This window comes from Salvia miltiorrhiza, chromosome 6, assembly GCF_028751815.1.
Source record: "Salvia miltiorrhiza cultivar Shanhuang (shh) chromosome 6, IMPLAD_Smil_shh, whole genome shotgun sequence".
NCBI lineage: Eukaryota > Viridiplantae > Streptophyta > Magnoliopsida > Lamiales > Lamiaceae > Salvia > Salvia miltiorrhiza.
The window spans coordinates 16,762,756-16,778,906 of record NC_080392.1 but is presented as its reverse complement, the minus strand read 5'-3'; the positions used below and the strand labels follow the sequence as shown (position 1 = coordinate 16,778,906).

Sequence of the window (16,151 nt, the reverse complement as noted above, 5' to 3'; positions counted from 1 at the left end):
AACTCCCGTGAAATAAAATCGGATTTTCGAATGACACTATTTCATTAGGGAAATAATACTTGAACATTTCTGAATGACCTATTAAAGTAGTGTCATTCGAAAACTGATTTCACCGTGAAATCGATTTCACAGGAGACCATCTCGTTCAAATTATTACTAAATCGAGTTTGACCCAACTTTTATCAGTCGATAGTCTAGCATTGGAGCCATTTCTGTAGGATTTCTCGAACGGGGAAATTCTATGGACCTCTCACATGATAATACTATATTAATATAAAATATAGGCAAAACACATTACGAAGTCCCTCAACTCTTACTCTTTATTTCAATAGGTCCCTATACAATATTTTTTTAATATATATTTATACTTTTATATGTGATATCATCAATTCCTCATATTATTTGAAGATATCAATAATTTAAATATCATGTCATATTGTCATTTGTATTTGGATAATGCAAATCCGTATCATATCCTAGATCGAAATTTAATACAAAAGCCTACAAAAATTTAATCCAAAAAATAATGGCAGCGGTATTCTTCTACCGCAAATACTTGTCTGCAATTTATTATCCTATTATCTACAAACTTTTGCACATTATTTCCTCCTTCCCATTTCGACAGTTGATTATTCTATCAAGTTTCTTTGAAATAATTATTCTATCAATTTTATGCATACATGTGCAGTGTTTGTATAAAAATATAAGGTCCAAACTCCTATTAGAACAAGTATTGTGTAGGGACCTATTGAAATAAAAAGTAAAAGTAGAGGGGCTTTAAATTTTTTTAATAAGTACAATATTATCATTTGAGAGGTGTCTGTACACAGAATTTCTCCCACCATATTCATGAACAGCGTTAAAGTAAACCGACTAATGCCCAATAATTGTTATTGATGCCAATGCATTTCACATTCACAAAAACAAGTTGGAATATCTTGGCAATTTAACACCAGAGAAATATATACATTTTCAGCCACTATTAGAAAATCTCATCAAAATGGCAAAAGGCAAAAGGCAAGAACGGCTTACAAGTTCATCAAGGTCGTCAGATCCCCTCTGTTTATCTCCCTTCGACCTTTCTGGCTCCGAAGGCTGAAAGCTTTCTTCGCCAGCATTCGTTTCTTCTCTTGCAGCTGCAAAATCCTCTCATCTATGGTATCTCGAGCGATCAGCCTCACAACTTTCACGTCGTGCTTCTGCCCGATGCGATGCACCCTATCCATGGCTTGTTCCTCGATAGCAGGATTCCACCATGGTTCCAGCAGGTACACAGTCGAAGCAGCAGTGAGATTGATCCCTGCATTTGAAGCTTTCAAACTTGCCAGCATGATCGTGGGGCCTTCGGGTGCCGGGACTCCAAAGTCTTTGATCACCTGCGATCTCTTCTTAGCATTCATTGACCCATCTAAGCGGATCACTTTGAAACCGGCTTCCTTCAGGGGCTCCTCGAGCAGAAGCAACATTTTCCGGAACTGAGAGAAGATGATTGACTTGGAAAATGGACTTGCATCTCTAGAAGCTGTTAGGAGTTTTAAAAGTGCAGCAACTTTGGATGATGGGCTCGATGAAGGACCTTCAGTGGAAGTTGTCTGAGATGACTCTGGAGGGGCTTTGAATAGGTCGGATTCTGAGAGTGGGTGACGGCACATTGGACAGCAGGCTTTGGTTCGTTTTAGTGTTTTCAGGATGCACGGCTCGCAGAAGATGTGAGCACAGCATGTTATTATAATATCCGTGGGAGGAGAGATGCAGATTGGACAGTCGAAGTCCTCTCCGTCTTGTAGCACAAAAAGCAACTTTTGCAGCAATTTCGGGTTGTTCTTCACATCTGCATGGATTTGGCAAGCATAAATAAACACATGATAAATAATAGAATTCCATGCTAAGAACTTATTAGAAGTGGGAAATAATCAAAACTATTCCATGAAGAACTAACAATATTGGATAAAACTGATTTGTTTTCAATCAGAACATAGTTGAAAGGATCTAGCATGCAGATCACATAGGTAACAATTAGTCAAGAGAGACCTAGAGTAGATATGGAAAATAACAAAATCAATTAATTATTCTAAATGTATATTTACATGAGATGAGACCATGCCAATTTATAGTCTTGGTTGGGGAGCAAGAAGATGCATAATGCAGTTTACTCTGATATATTACCTTCAATTTGGCTTTGTGGAAGTAGAGCTCTAAGATCTTCTGGGCACAGGGCCAGATCCGTGCAAATTTGACGAAGCCTTATAAGAATGCTAAGCACAGTAGAGTAGTTTCTCACTACACTTTCATTAGAGATATAGTCTTTAACAATCTTCTTGGCCTCTTCTTCCATCTGATCATAAACCCTGCGCTCTTCTTCACGAAGGTCCACAGAAAAGATCTCTATGCTTTTAGATGGCAGACCCACCAAACCTTTCTCTTTCGTTCGCCTCAAAGATATAGTAGCCATAAGAACCTGAAAACACATGACAAGGTCACATAATAAATGGTTCTGTGAGTGTTGAAGAGAGAATGTTGAATGTGAAAAAGAAACAGCACAAACTAAAGAAGATGTAATACTGAGAGAAATACTAAAGATTGATATGTTTACCTGGAGCCGGGAGATACCCTTGTCATCTCCTCGAGCAAGTGGCCGATGTATTAAACTATTCCAAAGGTTTTTCATTGAAAGAGGTTCAAACTTCAAAAAGGCTACTAACGAAAACAAATCATAAGAGTTATTTTGCACAGGTGTCCCAGTAATAGCCCATCTACGCTTTGCATTGAGATTAGTGACTGCACGGCTCTGTTGAGTGTTTGCATTTTTGATCACATGTGCCTCATCTAATATAACTCGTCTCCACTCAATCTTTTTAATAGGAGATTCATCCCAAGATTCTTCGCTAGCCAGTGTAGAATATGTTGTCAGTACAATATCATATTTCTGAAGCTCTTTAGCATCTTTAGTCCTTCCTCCATAGTACATGTACACCTTAAAAGTCCCCTTTATAGTGTGCTCTTCTAACTGTGTCATCCACGATGAAAATACAGAAGGCGGACAAACAATAAGTGTAGTCTTTGGCCCCAAAGAAGAGAATTTATCAGAGGCAGGCCTTTTCCCCTTTCTGTTTGCACCAAGATCTCCAGCTTTCCTCTTTCTCCCCAAAATGTCAGACTTTTTACTCCCTCTTCCCCTCTGTGACTTTTCACCCGATTCCTCATCATCTACATCAGCAATACTGCTAGATGAATTTACAGCATGAGCTGACTTATCAAAAGCGACCAGTGAGAGTAGCGTAAGAGTTTTACCCAAGCCCATGTCATCAGCAAAAATGCCACCTCGCAATGGCTCAGGTCTCGTCCCAGTCTGGTAATTAGTCAGTTCATTCACATAGACCCCATTTCTCTCTAGCCAAAAAGGAGGCAAATCGCTTGAAGTCTCCCTACTAACTAACCATCCCAGTCCTTCCTTCTGATGCAGAAAGAGCGGTGATTTTATCATGTCTTTTGGCGGCTCCAAGGGCTCCGACAACCCTTCTTTACTGACTTTCAAGTCCAACAATTTGAATATTTCATCTACGCTCTTCTCCTCTAAAATGCTTTTCGTCTCTTTCACAGCCATTGCCTCAGACAACGTAAATGATGCATTGTCTTCCGAGATTAACTGCAGTCCTCCTCTAGATATTGCCAACTTAACTCTCTCAAAATCCTCTATCCTGGCAAAAATGTGAATTTGACAGGGAATCTTGAATCTGTTCCCCTTTCCTGGCGGTTTAGGCACGATTCCTGTCACATGCACAACACATAAACTAGCAAATGAAACTGTCTTCAAGATAGAGATCAACTCGAAAAGAAAACAAGTTCTTGCTCCACAAGCTTGTAAACTTCAGTTAAAATCCATACTCTACATTTAACCAAGCCAAGCTATAAAAGCAATGCGTCATGGAATGCAGCAGTCGGTATAATCTTCCTGCTTTTTGCCATTGCAATATCTATTATCTACTTTCACAAATCTCACACATATCATATGTACACGGGGGGAACTAGACGATAAATATTGCATTCAAATCAAGAAAGGGTTATTTGTGTGTAAATACACGAACTTTCAGCATTTTCTGGTTTTTTCCACAATATTTTTTTAAATTCAAATACAAGAACTTACTGTTTGTCTAATTTTTTCAACGAAATTCATTTCCCCCAAATTGATACTAACGTATCAGCCGGACCTGCCTACATGGCCAAGTTGACCGATGGTCAAAGCGATGCAACTCTTACTCCTTCCAAACGTTGTTGTTTTAAATGAAAATTTTAAGTAATATCAATTTCATGGAAAATGATGTTGTTTTCTACTTAATGATACGACATCGTTTTGTCCTTAGCACATAGTGTGACACGCATACAACATGTAGACAATAATATACCACATAGATGCCAGGTCAGTTTCAATATGATCGGTATTGCCCCCATGGGAAAAATCAGACGAGCACTAAGTTCGTGTATTTTGATTCCAGAAAAAAGTTTGCAAGAAAAACCATAGCGCAGAAAGTTCGAGTAACCCTTCAGGAAATCCATTTAGTGTAGACAATAATATACCACATAGACGCCAGGTCAGTTTCAATATGCTCGGAATTGCTCCTGGTGGGTTAAATCAGACGAGCACTAAGTTACTGTATCTGGATTCCAGAAAAAAGTTCGCGGAAAAAACCATAACGCTGAAAGTTCGTGTCAAGAAATCCACTCAGTGTAACACTTGTAAGAGTAGAGCTCACTACCGTTTTCAGCTTTACATTTTAAGCAAATGAAAGATGAAAAATCGAAAACTCATCTTTCCCAAAAATCATACTATCCCATTTCGAAATCACAAGCTACATCCATTCATTGAAAAACCAGAATCATAAAAGATAATTCTACCAACACAACTAAGAATTTATTCATATGAAAAGAAAATCAAAACTACCTTCAACGTTGATCGATCGACTATCGATTAGAGGCGACAAAACAGCGGCGGCAGCTCGCTCGATGAAGCCGACCTGCACAGACAGCATGTTGAGAACCTTAATCGCGTTCTCATCGTGCGGGTTGAGGTCGTCGCGGACCAGGCCAACAATCTCACGGCCGCTGATCGTTCCCTGGTAATAGCGGAGGCCGACGACGTTGACGATCACGAAACCGACGAGAAATGTGTCGGGCTGAGACTGCGTGGCGCCGTCGTCGTTGCGGGGTGAGATAGGCCAGCTGTCCAAGGTCATGAACAAATCCACCGGGTCCCGGCAATCCTCCTTTACCACTTCAATTTCTTCCATATGTAGGGTTGAGATTTTGAGAGGGGTTTTGCTGAGAAATTGGAGGAGGGTTTTCTTTCTCGTGGGCGGTTTGAATTGGGCGAAAAGGCGGGTTAGTGAGAGAGAGGAAGGGTACACGTTACGGCGTGTGGATACTTTGCATTTTGACCCTCTCATGTTTTCCGATTTCGGAACTCACCATTGAAGTTTGAGAGATCTAATGTTAACGTCCTCTCGTTTCTAAGTTCAAACTTTAATAAGGAAAATGTCACTTTATATCTGATCGTTTGAGCGAATTCTCAAAAATATCTCACTAAACGATATTTACAAAAAGATACTCAATTTAATGGATCTGGACATGAATCTTGTTTTTTTGGACCTAATGGATTTGGACCGGATCCTGACCTAAGTAAAAAAATACGGATATGGATTTGGACCAAGCAGGATTCGATCCAGGTCCACATCTGGAGTTGGTGATGCTGCTGCATGTCGGCGGTAAGCACTCGACGATCAAGAGATTGAGCGCGTGCGAGCTGACAAAGTGTAAGTTGGAGCCGATGAGTACGGGGGCGGTTAAGTTGATGTCAGAGGTGGGTTGCTGAAATTATAAAAACAAAACAAAAAAAAGGTGCAGATCCACCCCTGAAGTAGAGGGTGCAATTAAACTCAAACGTTAACGGACACTTAACGGCGTTAGGTCAAAGGGGAGAAATTATTCGATTTTAATTACTTCAGGGGTTTAGTTGATACCCCTTCGACTATAGGGGGCCAGACGTGAAAAGGGCTACCACGACAGGGGCTTATTTGATACTTTTCCCTTAAAAGATCAACAAGTTCCCAGTTGAACTGTAGTTTGCGGAAGAAGTCCAAGGCTGCTGAAGACCAGCTGGGTCAAGTTGAGACAAGATCCCAACAAAAGATTCAGTTCCCAAGCTGATGGAAAAATCCTAGCCTTAAGGATTAGCACAACGGCCAAGCTGATGACCAGGTTTGTGCTAAGTCACCAGCATGAAAACTTTGCTACTCACAATACAAAACTGATGGAAACATCAATTTACTCCAAGATGACTTATTGAATGACACAAAGCTAGCTCGTGTTCAGACACACTCATGCCACGTCAGTCCTAAAGTCAACAAGTTTAAAGCAAACTCAACCTTGAAGCGTATTAACTTTCCGAACATTTAATGTTACTGAGCTCGCATTAAATGTGAATCTCCCTTTTCATAACACAATACAAGAATGACTGTTGACCGTCAACATCACAGTACGAATGTGCAGATCTAAACATCTCGGCCATTCTTTGATACAACAGAAAGTTTTTCAAAGAACACCGGATCATAATTTGAAGAAGGCTCCCTCCAACGACTCCATTCAACCTTCCATATATATATATATATATATATATATATATATAGATACATCGGAAGATCAAAATAGGCGTGGTGGCTCTCTGATATTGTTGGACATTTCAAATGTCTAACCCTTATGGTTAAATCCTTCAAAGCCAACAATTATTCAATTATGAATCTGTTCTTGAGTGTAAAATTCCAAGCTCTTGCTTGAGAATAAATATACAAATCCTAGGCTAGGTGTTCAACATTGTAAACATTTTTAGCATAGATATGAACACACTAAATCATCAACATTGTGAAATTGAGCAGTTGCTACATTCATCACCATCGTCTCATAACAATTTACTTCTCTATCTTGTTCAATGGTTACAACTCGCCTAGCAACATCAAGGACTTGCACTAACGCTTCACCATGCATCGTCCATATATGATATCTAGGGATGAAATCATTCTTTGCCAAATGAATCTTCACAGTATTTGGTGTATCAAATTTTTTATTCTTACATTTCGTGCACAGGCATTTGATTTTATTTCCAATCATTAATTATGGTCGAGAAGATGGATAATGGATAAATACTTCCAATCCATCCATGAACTCATCTGTTAGACTACCTTGAGCATAACACCTATACATCCACCCCCGATCTAAACTCATGTTCCTAATTTCTGCATTCATTTATCAATAAGAATTTAGTTTAAAAATTAGATTTCAATTAATGATTTTAAGAATTAATTGGAAATTAAAGAAGGAAGAAGATTAAGATTTGAAGAATAGATGAAAGTTGATATTTGATTTTAAGAATTTATTGGAAATTAAAGAACGATGAAGATTAAGATTTAAAGAATATATGAAGGTTAATATTTGATTTGAAGAATTAAGATTCGAAGAAAGATGAAGATTAGAAATTAAAGAAAGATGAAGATTAGGATTTGAACACGATGACGATTAGGATTTGAGAATTGAAATTTCAACACAACAAAAACCACGGCGGTAGTCATTGCTACCGCCTCCGCCTCTCCTCCACCGGCGACACTATCATGCTTAATTATAATTAAAACATGCTCAACGCAATTAATCATGCGAAATCATATATTTCGCCTCTCCCCCACCGGCGACAAAACAAATAAAATAAATTTAAACAAATTTCTTTAAATAAATCTAATAGATCTAACAAAGTTCTTTAAATAAATCTAATAGATCTAACTAAGTTCTTTAAATAAATCTAAGGCCTAATTGAGATGAACCTAACTAAGTTCTTTAAATAAATCTAAGGCCTAATCGAGATTAGCCTAACTAAGTTCTTTAAATAAATCTAATAGAAATAAACCTAAATAAGTTAATTCTTTAAATAAATCTAATAGAAATGACCTAACTAAGTTCTTTAGTAAATCTAATATAAATGAACCTAACAATGTTCTTTGAATTCATCATAATTATAATTTCACATACAATTTCACATACAATTTCACATTAATTTCACATTAATTCACATACTACAAATTAATATACTAACATATTAATTAGCCTAAATTGATATACCAACATACTAATATTAACCTAAATTCAAATTAATAGCCTAAATTATGCAAGTTAGATGTACTAACAGGAAATAGCAAATTTCGGCGACGACAGAGGCGATCCGGCGAGGGCAGAGGAGGTCCGGCGAGGGAAGAGGCGGTCCGACGGTGGCAGGGAAGGTCCGGCGAGGGCAGGGGCTGAGAATTAGGATTGGGAATTAAATCAAACAACTTAAATGTATTAAACACACACACACACACACACACACCATAAGCACTTACTGGCGGCTGGCAGAGTGTTTCCGGCGGCGGCGAGGGCTTAACTATCAGTAGCAGTCGGCGGCGACGAGGGTCTTCAGGCGAACGACACCAGGCGGAGCTTTGGCTAGCGCGGGGTCGCAAGGCAGAAGGCGGGCGCAGGATCGAAAGGCAAGGTGGGGCGGCGAGAAATCGGAGGAAAATCGGTGGGGATGGCGGTGTCAGGCACGGTGGGACAGCGAGAAATCGGAGGAAAATGCTGAAATCGACGGCGGGAGGGAGAGAAATCGGTGGAATCGACGGTGGGAAGGAGAGAAATCGGAGGAAAAATGGCTGAAATTGAAATGGAGAAAAAAGACGAAAACCCTAAGTATAACCCGCAACAGTAACAACCGAATTTTTGAAGTTAACGGCCGTAATTTTGGTCGTCAATATTTACATTTTATTTTAATTTTTTTAGATTATTAATGACCGAATTTCGGTCTTTAAACGATCGTTACGATTAATTAATAAATTCAAATATTTTTATATATTCTAACGACCGTAATTCGGTCGTTAATATTCATTAAATATAAATTAATTAATAATTATAACGACCGTTAAATTCATACGAAAATTAAAAAAAAAAACAATTTCAAAAAAACAATTTACGACCGTTTCAAACGGTCGTTAACCTAAAATTAATTTCAAAATAACTTTTAATTGGTAGCGACTGGTTTTCGGTCGTTACAGCGGTCGTTAGCTGACAACGACCGTTTTTTTCGGTCGTTATAATTTAAAAAAATAAAAACAAAAAAACAAATTAAATCGGTCGTTAGATTTTAAAATTCGGTCGTTAACGCCGAGAATTTAACGACCGAAAATTGCGGTCGTTATTTTCGGTCGCTGGACGCGTATTTTCTTGTAGTGATAGGACCACAGACTTTGATAAAAATCAGTGTCGTATGTGTGATGTTATATCCAAACTCGAGTTTTAATGTTTAAACTCGACTCCAAACCCCAATCCAAAATTTTACCATCATATTCGCGGATATAATTGTCATCCCTAGAGATAATCTCCACTCGTTAATCTTATTCTTCAACGACTGCATATCGATTTTTCACTATAGGAAAACATGGTTCTTGATATTTTTGCGATACTGTATAGATGTTGGAGATCAAAATGTTACGGTTAGGTATTGGGACACGATCTGTATTGACCCCAAAATACTTGACGTACATTTCTTTTTCTTTTTTTATGAGAGAATGACTTACATTTCTTTGAGTTGTACGCTATTTCTAGCTCTAGCTAGGTTACCCAAAATTCTAGCTTAATTATGTGCGGCTTTTATTATAAATTAATGATGCACAGTTTATCAAACCTGTAATTAATGATTTAAATTTACTGTCTATGCATTTTTTTTCTATATTGGAAATATCGTAATTAGAATAACGTGTAAATGCAACTATTTTTTGCACTCAACACAATATTTATAATTGCATGTAGCGATAATAATGTATAAATTTATAATTTAAAATATGAACCATATTTTTTATATCTTATTTTGTTTGAATGATAATATATTAATTCACTCCTTATAAGGTGGTATAAAATTATACCACCCTCTCTTAAGTCTAAATTATCCCTTTTCTAGGGAAAATTATATGCTGCCCGAAAAATTATATTAGCATCTACCCAAAATTTTTTTATGAGTTAATATATCAGCCTATTTCATATAGTAAATTTAAAAATTAGCCTATCAAATAAATTTTTTAAAAATTGGCCACTTTTTGTGTGAAAGTATAAAATTACCCCTAACATTCAAAATTTTAAAATTAGCCAATTTTTTCTCCATCTTTCTCAATTTTTCATTTACAGCAATGTTCTCTCTCTCTCTCTCTCTCTCTCTCTCTCTCAATTTTATAAATTAACCCTATTTATTACTAAAATAAACTAAAAAAAATTATAACTCCAATTATCAAATAAGAGCATCCGCAATGGGCTTACTTGATAGCCTACTTGATAATGGTTGTGTTATTGAGTAGGTAGTGCTGCATTGGGGTTACTTGATAGCCTACTTGATTTTTTTAGTTTTTAAAGAGGAGAGAGAAATTTTTAAAGAGGAAAAGAGAATTAAAAAAAAAAGAAAAAAAAAGAAATTACTCGTGCATACTCGATAACTCGAGTAACACTCCCTTGCAACGCCTACTCGAGTGCAATACTCGTACTCGAGTAAGGCATCGAGTAATGCGTTACTCATGCTCTAAAGAACACTAACAATTCCTTAGTAACTAAAATATAAGAACTTTAAATGCTAAAACAAATTATACAGCTCAGGCGACGTTTACTATATTCAAGATTGACAATATATGTCCCCTTGGGATGACCTAGTGGTTGGGGTGGTTGCCTGTTGTCCAATAGGTCACAGGTTCGAATACTTTCGGCCACAATAACCACTAGGTGGGGTGTGTGTGGTTTGTATTATTTATAATGTAATTTCATCAAAAAAAAAAAAAAAGATTGACAATATATATGATTGAGTACTTTTATCTTTGTTATAAGAATTTCTACAATTCTAGCAATTTCAATGTGTCATAAATCAAAATCAAACAAGTAAACTATCTCAAATTATAGAAATAATTAGCTACAGACTTTAATTATTTGTTTAAAAAAATATTAGAGACCTTAATTATGATATTCTAAATTTTTTTAATCCATCTTAACAAAGAATTAATAGATTAAAATGTATTATTTTTTATGTATCTACAGTTCTACACTAATCTTAAATAGTAAATGCTAATTAATGAGATAATCAATTCTAATTAATAATGTAAAATTAAATAGGTAAATGTGAAGATAAAATTAAAGAAAAACTAGAAAAACACTATAATAATGATAAACGTGTGGGACAAAGAAAAAAATGTAATATCCTCTAATCCATGTGCTTTCTCTTTGCCTATAAAAATTTCTAGACTTTCATTATAAGAATTTCTACAATTCTAGTAATTAATTTCAATGTGACGTAAATCAAACACGTAAATTATCTCAAATTGCATAAATAATAGACTTTAATTATGATATTCTAGTAAGAGAAACTTTAATCTATCTTAATAAAGAATAGATTAACATATACTATTATTTTAATGTTCTACACTAATTTTTGTAAACGCTATTGAGATAATCAAGTCTAATTAATAGTCGTAAAATTAAATAGGCGTGAAGAGAAAATTAAAGAAAAACACTATATATAATAATGATAAACGTGTGGGACAAAGAAAAAATGTAATATCCTCTAATCCATGTGCATGCTTTCTCTTTGCCTATAAAACAACTTCTACTATAAACATATTCATAAGAACTCAAAGCTACCAAACAAAATGACTAGCCAATTTGAGCCATGGTCTGAACTGGAGGGCAAAATCGTCATGGTCACCGGCGCATCCTCCGGCCTCGGCCTTGAGTTCTGCGTCGACCTCGCTAAGGCTGGTTGCAGGATCATTGCCGCTGCACGTAGAATCAACCGACTCAACTCCCTCTGTCATCAAATCAATCAAACGGACGTCCCAACCGGCTGTCCGCGTCGAGCTATCGCAGTGGAGCTCGACGTCACGGCCGATGGCCTGGCTATCGCCGCTTGCGTCGAGAAAGCTTGGGATGCATTCGGACGCATAGATGTTCTCATCAACAACGCTGGTGTCAATGGTAAAATTTTATTTTAACTTTTTTGTATCAAATGTTTCAAAATTACGGCATGTGACAATATTTCTTAAAAATAACCAATGATCATATAATAACCCCAATGCTTTATTTTTTTCACCATGCATGCCTATGTAACTAATTTATAGGATTAGGGCGTGTTTGCTATGCATGATAAGGGTGAGATAGATACTCATAACATCTTTAAAAAAAGCCGTTTATAAATTAATGACTTGTTATCTACTATCCACATATCCTTTTGATTATGTATCACTTGTGATAACTAGCGTACGTAACACCTTTTTTTATGTATCTTACTAAACATAATATTGATATCTAATAAATTAATAGACATCTCAGTCAAAGACATTATCTCATACCATGTAGCAAATGAGTCCTTAATGGTGTCTTTACCTATTCTCAAAAACAAAAAATAAAAAACAAAAAATACCCACTATAAAAGAAAACTATAAAAACAACCCCTTTTAAACTTGAAATGACAAAGTTGCCCTTGCTTAAATTACAACTTTTGCTGAACTCACGAACTTTGCTCGACGTGCACGACCTCTAAGAGTCAAGTAAATACACCAATGCTCGATATGCTCAATCATTGCAAGTCCAACAATCGAGCATTAATAGAAAATTCACTAATCCTCGACATTTGTCGATTGCGAGTTGAGTATCAATGCAAGATAGACTAATACTCGACAGAAGGGTAAAAGAAGTCTTAAGTGAAAACTCCATCCGTCCACGAAATAAACTCCTACTTGCCCTTAAATATTTGTCCACGAAATAAACTCCTACTCTGCTTTTTGGACAATTATACCCTCCCTTGCTTTTAAATATTGTTATTGTTATTATTGTTATTATTATTATTATTATTACTATTATTATTGTTGTTGTTATTATTATTATTAGTATTATTGTTATTATTCTTATTATTATTATTGTTGTTGTTGTTGTTATTATTATCCTTATTTTTATTATTATTATTATTATTATTATTATTATTATTATTATTATTATTATTATTATTATTATTATTATTATTATCCTTATTATTTTATTATTATTATTGTTATTGTTATTGTTGTTGTTGTTGTTGTTATTATTATTATTATTTTTCTTGTTATAGTTGTTGTTATTATTATTATTATTATTATTGTTGTTGTTGTTGTTGTTGTTGTTGTTATTATTGTTGTTATTATTATTATTGTTATTATTGTTGTTATTGTTATTATTGTTGTTGTTGTTATTATTATTATTATTATTATTATTATTATTATTATTATTATTATTATTATTATTATTATTATTATTATTATTATTATTATTATTATTATTATTCTTATTATTTTATTGTATTATTCTTATTATAGTATTATATTTTGTTGTTTTATTATTTTATTTATATTAGTATTATTATTATATTTTATTCTTATTATTCTTTTATTATTGTTGTGTGTTGTTGTTATATTGTTGTTATTATTAAGATTATTATTATTATATATTATTATTATTATTATTATTATATTAGTTATTATTATTATTATTGTTATTCTTATTCTTATTTATTATTATTATTATTATTTATTATATATTATTATTATTATATATCCTTATATTTTATTTATTATTATATTATTCACTTACTTCCTTACCATTTTTATTTTGTTATTATTGTGTTATTTATTATTATTATTATTATTATTATGTATTATTATTTATTATATTATATATCAAATTGCTAGTTAAAGATTAGTAAAAGTAATCACAATACATAAACACTACCCTTTTAGTCTTCTACGCCACTTTTACACCACCTTTTCAGCTTTCTTAGTCTCCGTGCCGAACCCCAACTGGGAGTTTATTTCGTGGACGGAGGGAGTATAATTTATATATTTTGTGAAATGTGGGTGTTTTTTAAATTTTATCTTTCAAAATGGGTATATATCATTTCGCCCCTAACTTATACTATATATACATAGGGCCAAAGAAAATATCACTAGAGCTCCCCGAGAAGGAATGGGAAAATGTGGTGAAAACAAACTTGAAAGGCTCTTGGGTGGTCTCCAAGTACATCGGAGCGCGGATGCGCGATAGCGGCAACGGCGGCTCAATCATCAACATCTCATCAGTTCTCGGCTTGAATCGAGCACAATACCGCAATAGCGTTTCCTATAGTTCATCCAAAGCCGGCCTTGATTCTATGACCAGGGTAGGCTAACACTTCTTATATATAATCAAGCTCAGATAATCTGGTCTATATCTTCTTTATTTATTTAAATTCTATAGATTAATAATTATATATTGAGGTCAAATGAAAAATACTCATTTTGAGATAAGGAAAATAAATTATACCCACTATTTTAATACTTTCTCTGTCCCGTAAGAGAGTATCATTTGGGGATGACACAAATTTTAAAAAATATTTAGTAGATAATATGTTGAGTGGAGAAAGAGACCCATTACTTTTTTTAAAATGTGATAATGTATGGAGTCATGTCTCAAAATAGAAGTGATACCTTCTAATGGAACAGACGAAAATAGAAAAAAAATTGATACTTTTTTTTTATATAAATTTACAATATTAAATGATACTTTTTTAAAAAGTAATGGGTACACAATTAGAAAACTTGATACTTTTTTTTGAATAATTTATACTACTTTATTATGGAACGAATGGAGTATTATATAAATGATACACAATCTTATTGTTTTACCATTAGCGTGTAGGATCATCCAGACCTTTTAGCTAATGCATGCTTACACAATCACACCATACATGACCTAGCGTGTATGAGTGCATTAAGTTAGTTTTAATTAATACACACTCACACGACCTACAATGTCGGTGTATATTGTTTGCATTTCTTGTAAAGCTAAACAAAAAATTGAAATAATTAAGTATTTCGGTAGCAACAATGACAACATTAGTGATTGCATCGATATTATACCACAATTTAAAAATGAGAATGGGTTGCAAACAATGAGGATGACAAACACAAAGGTTGAGAAAGTTGGTTTGCAGTAGCTCGTGCGAAGGATTAGAACTATGGCAACACCGATGGTCATGGAAGAAGAAGAAGGATGTGTGATCGCACAAAGAGGGAATATTGGGGAAGACAATGCATGGAGGGGGGATATGGGGATTTATTTTTATTTTTAATTTATTTTTATTATATATTTTTTAAAGGTGAATATGTTTTTTTATATAAAAAATGGATAGTTTTTATGCATTTTGATCATAGTGGATATAATTTATTTTTTCTATATGAAATTGGGTTTTTTTAGTATTAATCCTTATAATATTTGAATAGGTCATGGCGTTGGAGCTCGGAGATTACAATATAAGAGTGAATTCAATTGCACCGGCATTGTTCATAGCTGAGATGACAGAAAGTATATATCGAGACCATATTAACAAGGTTAAAAGTTTGGTTGAAAAAACAGTTCCACTAAAAAGTCTTGGAACAACCAATCCAGCACTTACATCTGTCGTTCGCTATTTGATTCATGATTCGTCAAGCTACGTTTCAGGCAATATCTTCATTGTTGATTCTGGTGGCACTCTCCCAGCTTATCCCATTTTCTCATCACTTTGATATTGTGTTGTTGATTTGAAATTTATACATGTATTAAACTGAAGCATTTCATCAATTACAACGTCGTTCCTTTTCTCCAGGTGCCTAGGTATCAACCAAAGTCTTTCATCATTTGAACCTCACACTTATAGATGTAATAGAATTATAAATAAAGTTACATTATCCTTTATCTAATTTTGCGTAATATTAGTACTTTATTGTCTACGAGTAGAAATAACATGTATTGCACGTGTGATCAATGTCATTTTATTTGACAAAAGCAAAAAGATAGATATCTAATATCTATTATATATAGTTTGAATTGAATTTTACTCATTAAATTTAGAAAGTTGACTTGATAAATCATTTGTCGTTTGTAATCTATTATGAAAATCAATAATACTATTACTAAATAAATTATTATTTACAATATACGATTAAATTCAATTTTAAAAATATATAAATCACATCTCACGAATTTTTAAGATCTGAACCTAA

At 34.4% G+C, this 16,151-nt stretch overlaps 2 protein-coding genes across 2 annotated transcripts; one reads left to right on the top strand and one right to left on the bottom strand.

The window, feature by feature from the left end:
* Nucleotides 1-865: 865 nt before the first annotated feature.
* Nucleotides 866-5,512, bottom strand: LOC130990224 (putative SWI/SNF-related matrix-associated actin-dependent regulator of chromatin subfamily A member 3-like 1). The gene is made up of 4 exons (XM_057914452.1): nucleotides 4,940-5,512; nucleotides 2,594-3,768; nucleotides 2,167-2,458; nucleotides 866-1,831 (listed from the first exon to the last, which is right to left on the bottom strand). The coding sequence occupies exons 1-4, from the start codon at nucleotides 5,439-5,441 to the stop codon at nucleotides 1,029-1,031; spliced, it is 2,772 nt and encodes a 923-aa protein (XP_057770435.1). The 5' UTR covers nucleotides 5,442-5,512; the 3' UTR covers nucleotides 866-1,028.
* Nucleotides 5,513-11,655: 6,143 nt separating this feature from the next.
* Nucleotides 11,656-15,848, top strand: LOC130990223 (uncharacterized). Its single transcript, XM_057914450.1, has 3 exons — nucleotides 11,656-12,075; nucleotides 14,058-14,287; nucleotides 15,390-15,848. Exons 1-3 carry the CDS (start codon nucleotides 11,751-11,753, stop codon nucleotides 15,672-15,674), a joined length of 840 nt encoding a protein of 279 aa, XP_057770433.1. The 5' UTR covers nucleotides 11,656-11,750; the 3' UTR covers nucleotides 15,675-15,848.
* Nucleotides 15,849-16,151: the final 303 nt, after the last annotated feature.